The sequence below is a fragment of the Phaseolus vulgaris genome, chromosome 11 (assembly GCF_000499845.2).
Source record: "Phaseolus vulgaris cultivar G19833 chromosome 11, P. vulgaris v2.0, whole genome shotgun sequence".
Taxonomy (NCBI): domain Eukaryota; kingdom Viridiplantae; phylum Streptophyta; class Magnoliopsida; order Fabales; family Fabaceae; genus Phaseolus; species Phaseolus vulgaris.
Window position 1 is genome coordinate 13054232 of NC_023749.2, and position 5376 is coordinate 13059607.

The window sequence follows — 5376 nt, forward strand, 5'->3', positions numbered from 1 at the left end:
CGACGTCCGTGCGTATCTCCTCCGCTGAGAAGCGGTACAGCTTCCTCCCGAGAACCCTCTTGCGATGGTGTGGACCTCACCGTGTACGGGGACTTCATGCCACGGGCCACCCCCTGTTGCCGTCGTGTCCTCGGTCCCCTGTTATTCTTGCAAATAATCCCTTAAGAGACCGTTCTTCACCAACTCGTCTAGCTGGTGTCCCTACACTAAGCAGTTGCGTATGGGATGGCTGAATGCTTGGTGGAACTCACACCAGGTGTTCTTGTTGGGCCCGAGCCTCTTGTCGGTCTTGGGAGGTACCTTCAGCCTCTCAGCTACATTTGGGATAACGATGAGGTCTTTTAATTCTACCACGAAGTCGTGCCTTGGCGGCACGTTCTCTCTCCCGCGTCCCCTAGCATTAGGCTTTCTCGGTTGATAGGGTTGCTGCTTCACGGGGGTCTTCATCTCTGTCATTGCCTCGTGCACCCTTAGGGTTTGAGGACGACCTGTCGCGCGCGGCCGCGTGGGAACCATGCATGTGCACTTTTCACTAACTTCTTCCTCCGCCGCAATATAGGCGACCGCGCGGTGCGTTTTCTCGGCGAAGGTCTTAGGATGGTTCCGGATGAGTGACTCGTTAAAGGGTCCTGGCACGATGCCCTTCCTGAATGTATGCACCATCATCTTTTCGTCTTTAAGGTTCAACCGTACCACTTGCGCTCCGAAGCGGTGGAGGAACTCCTTCAAAGACTCTCCTTGATACTGTCTTACATCAAAGAGATCATAAGAGACTGACGGTGGAGCTCGATTCGCGATGTATTGTGCTCTGAACAGCTTTGTGAGTTGCGGGAACAACGTTACATGGCCATCAGGGAGGCTAATGAACCAGTCTATCATTGTTTCTGCCAAAGTGCTCATGAACAACTTGCATCGCACCACATCGGAGCCCCCAACCAGCATCATCTGTGTATGGAAAGTCGTGAGGTGGGCCTCCGGGTCTTTTATCCCGGTGAAGATCACCTTGGGCCCCACAAGCGTGGCTGGTATTGCTGCATCCACGATCTCTTGTGAGAACGGTGTTAGGAACTCTCTAGGTGGTGTCACAGGCTTCTGATCTGCACCCTCACGCTCACCTGCGCGGGTTTGCAGATCTCTATGCAGTTCCTCGTTTGAACGGTGGAGTTCTTCGCTCGTAGCTTGCGACGCTACCAAGTCAGCTTGGATGCGTTCTTGGTTCGCTCTCGACGTGGCCATCTCTTCCTGAAGGGCTCGCATCGCCTCCATAACCTGTTGCAGGGTGAGGCCCTCACCACCGTTTGGTGCAACAGGTCCTTGCCTCGTACTTCTCATCTCCTGGATCTCCCTGGTTCTTGCTGGTGGGACAGTGTTTTGTTTCGTGCCCCACGGTGGGCACCAAATGTTCCTGCTAGTTGGGAGTGCCTTAGTTGTTCACGTGCCATGCATGCAGCTCACCCCTGGAATGTGACCCTCGCAGGTCATATCTTTCAAGTGGTTCTACACTTTTTGTTACGCTTGAACGCGTCATCCACTCTACACGCATGGGCCCTCGTGATCTAGGCTTCTCCCTTACTGATAACTGGCGTGTGATCTGGGATCCACCTCTCGTGGCCCAGCTCTACTGTTTGGGTTCCCAATGTCCGATCTCTCTACACTATCTAGTGGCACATCGGTACATCCTGATGACTGATGTCTGTCCACTCTTTGGCTCCTTGGCGCACGTGCTTTGCGAGATACTGGCTCACGCTGCTCGTGGGACCCACTTACGTGGCACCAACATTACCAGTGGTCAACAACGCCTAGTGATCGATTTTTTGTGACTAAAAATGTTGTCATTATTTTGGTCATTAAATAATAAAAATAAATTTTGGTCATTAATAGAAACCACATTTTTGGCTCACTGATTTGGTCACTAATAGTGACCACATTTTTCGGTCATTAATTTTGATCACTATTTAACATTTTCTAGTAGTGAAAGGGTTTCTTCAGAAGCAGAAAGTCCATTTTAATTGAGCTTGGCTTGGAGTCGATTTAGAGCCAAAAGATTTCTTCATGCTTTAGAAAAATAATTTCATTGAGTTAAGTTTGAAGCGAAGCCAAAAAGAATTCTTCACTTTTATGAAACCTATGATTTCGTTGAGCTCAGAATAAGCTTTAAGCTAAAAGGTTTCTTCAAGGTGAAGAAAGTCAATCCGTTGAGCGGATTGGTTAGGCACTAAGCTATGACAAATATGAGGGAACTCATCACTAAACTCTATAAATAGATAGCTCCTACTTCATAAATGGGAGGTTGAAACGCATGTGTATCTAAGATAGAGAAGAAAACCTCAACTAGTAAGCAACATTCAAGACTATATGTCATTTGTATCTAGTGTAAGCTTTATCACGAGCAACTAAATTTATCCTGTTGGAATTGGAGAACAATGTAATATTTCTTAGTTGTTATTATTTATAAATGCTTGTTTAAATTCAATTCATATGATTTGATTGAATGCGTAATGCTTGATATGTGAGGAATAACCATTCATGCCTTTAGAACTTGAATGATGTTGGGAAACACATTCATTTTATGAACTCCTTCAAATGAACCAAGTATGTCAATGTTTGGGAATGTAGTTTAGTATTTGTCTTGAACTGTTCCATATTATTGTAGAAGCAGACGGTTGTAAGTCAAGAAATTGATTATGCTAGTTTTTAAGACTGTTGTAAGTCAAGAAATTGATTATGCTAGTTTTTAGATGACCATGATGAAGAGATTAACTTGGTTTGACCAAAAGGAACAATGAACTTGAAGAACAAAACATTTGTAAGTAACAACAACAAAAGATATTTATAAATTGATTCAATCCCAATATTTGTTCTAAATATCTAAACTTATCTTTTTTTCATCTAGTTTCAATCAATCTATTCATATTACTTATAATATCTATCATATCTACTAAATATCATTTATGCACCACAAAATGATGATATCCATACTTCACTTTGAACAATATTACTATCTTCGTTATTTGTAGTCCTTGTGGATATGATAACCAGTCTTATCAACTATACTATAGTTGACTCAGTTTGCTTGTTGTGAATTAAAATAAATAACCCCCAATCAACTATAAAAACCACTATTAAATAATTCAAATTGCACAAAAATATTCAGTATGAATTATGTTTTGTTATGCAATTAATAAGTCTTATCAGACCGTCTATCATGAACACATGCTACAAACGCTTAGAGGATCTACTAAATATTACAGTCTTAAAAACATTGTTTAGAACATTCAAGATACAAGTAAACAATTCAATTGATTTTTTTATCATCAAAATATAAGAACATAAACTTCATATATGATTTTCTTGTCATTAGACCGTATAATGGTTCATAGATCATCTAGTGTCTCAACAGACTATATAGGGACTTAAAAAAATCCGTCTAGGCATATCGTCTAGATCATTCAGGGTCTCAACACATTTTACACAAGTTATTGTGTAGAATTGATGTAGAAAGTATCCACACTACATCTATTGTAGTCTTAATCAAGTAGTATGTGCACTTCTAAATTGTTTTTAGACAAAAAGTGATGTAAAAAGATATAAGAGTTATCACTTTTAGTGTAGATGAAAGAAGAAATCTCAATTGTGTTCTCTTTTTATTTTATTCCAATATAGTTTTATAAAGGAATAAAAAAGATATCTCAATCCTTGTTTGGTCAACATAAAATGAAACAAAATAATAAAATAAAAAAACATAAAATATAAGAAATCTACCTAACTAATCTGGAAGTGACAAAAGAACTAGAGGTGACAGGAGGAGAGATGCTTTAGTGATGGGTATATTACGTAGAAAATGGAATGGTGTGAAATGGATCGAGAGGTTTGATGGTGTGAGGGAAGAAGAGAGGATGACTGATAACTCATATTTTGTACTTTACAACTTTATAGAACTTTCAAGCAACTTTTGATATTATTATTTTTTGTAATTTGGTCACTTCCTATCCATTCAAATAAATTGGGTTTGTTTAACATAAATTTCTTAATTTTGTACTTTTAGCAATTTGGAAATGTAAATATGATTCACTGGATTTAGGATTTTTACTTTTTCTTTTTAAAAATTTTCAAAGTTAAGGCAAACTTGCTAAACACTTATATGAGATTTAATTAGAAAACTTTTGTAATTAGACTAACAACTAAAATTAAGGCCCGTGTTATGAGCATATAAATACAATAATCAATCTCTGATTAGAGATTTGTAATGTACTTTCGTATTTGAGAGTTGTCTCTTTTTCTCTTATCTCTCTTTTTGCTTTTTCATATTATGTTTCTTCTCTCGCTCGTGCATTACTCTTCTTCATCATCGTTCTTATGTTATGCTAAGTTTGAACTCCTAAGATCAATTTTTCATTATATTAAGAAATTGTTGATTTATCTACCAATTATTACATATGGATGCAGATTCGTACGAACAAATTATTCGTATTTAAATATATAATCAAATGTTAATTATTGCGTTTTCTCCTAAACTTCCTTCCTTCTATATTGTTCGTTCCCAACTAGTTTTCTTTTTCACATTAACTTTGTTCATCTTTCTCCCAAAACTTCTGCCTTAGTCTTCCTGCTTCTTCCTTTCTCCCCAACATTGTGCCTTAATCTTCATTCATTCTTCATGCCACTTCTTTTTGTCTTTTTTTACTTATTCTCATAGAAGATTTCAAATTCCTCTCATTATCCTCAAATCCTTTGCCTTTATTGTAATCATGGTTCATAAATTTCATACTCACTAAATTTGATCCTAGGTTTGGAAACTCCCAAATTTTAAAACCCTAGGTTCGTATCCAATGCCATTGCCACAACTATGTTGAGTTCCCATTATGCTAATAAACTCCTTGTCGGCACCTCCGTTACATAGTTAACAATTCCAACAATGAGTGTTTTCTTATCTCTAACATTAATGAAGCCATATCCATTGGATTGCTCTACTTTTGCCAAAAGGATGTTGAATCCCTCCCCCATCAAGTTTTTTTCTTTTAATTTCCCTAGTGTTCTCATCTTAATTGCATTTTTTGCTCATTGTTTTAGGTTTGATTGTGAAGTAGAGAACTTCAAAGCAAGGTTATGGCTACTCTTAACTAGGTGCATATAAATTTTCAAGGTTATGGCTACTCTTAACTAGGTGCATCTAAATTTTCTCATCATAATGTTGCTTTTCTAAAATGAAAAATGAATGTTAATGCACATTTACTAATTATACTTTGACCTTTAGTTAATATTGTTTGTATTGTGTTGTCAAAATTTATTAATTATGCACTGATCTAAAATCTAAATTAGTCGGCTTAGCTATAAAACACCAAAAAAATTAAATAAGACATTTACTAACAAAAACAA

General features: G+C 37.9%; 1 protein-coding gene across 1 annotated transcript; it reads right to left on the reverse strand.

Moving 5' to 3' along the window:
- Positions 1-201: 201 nt before the first annotated feature.
- On the reverse strand, positions 202-1332 carry LOC137834620 (uncharacterized). Its single transcript, XM_068642701.1, has one exon. It carries the CDS (start codon positions 1330-1332, stop codon positions 202-204), a length of 1131 nt encoding a protein of 376 aa, XP_068498802.1.
- Between the last annotated feature and the right edge of the window lie 4044 nt (positions 1333-5376).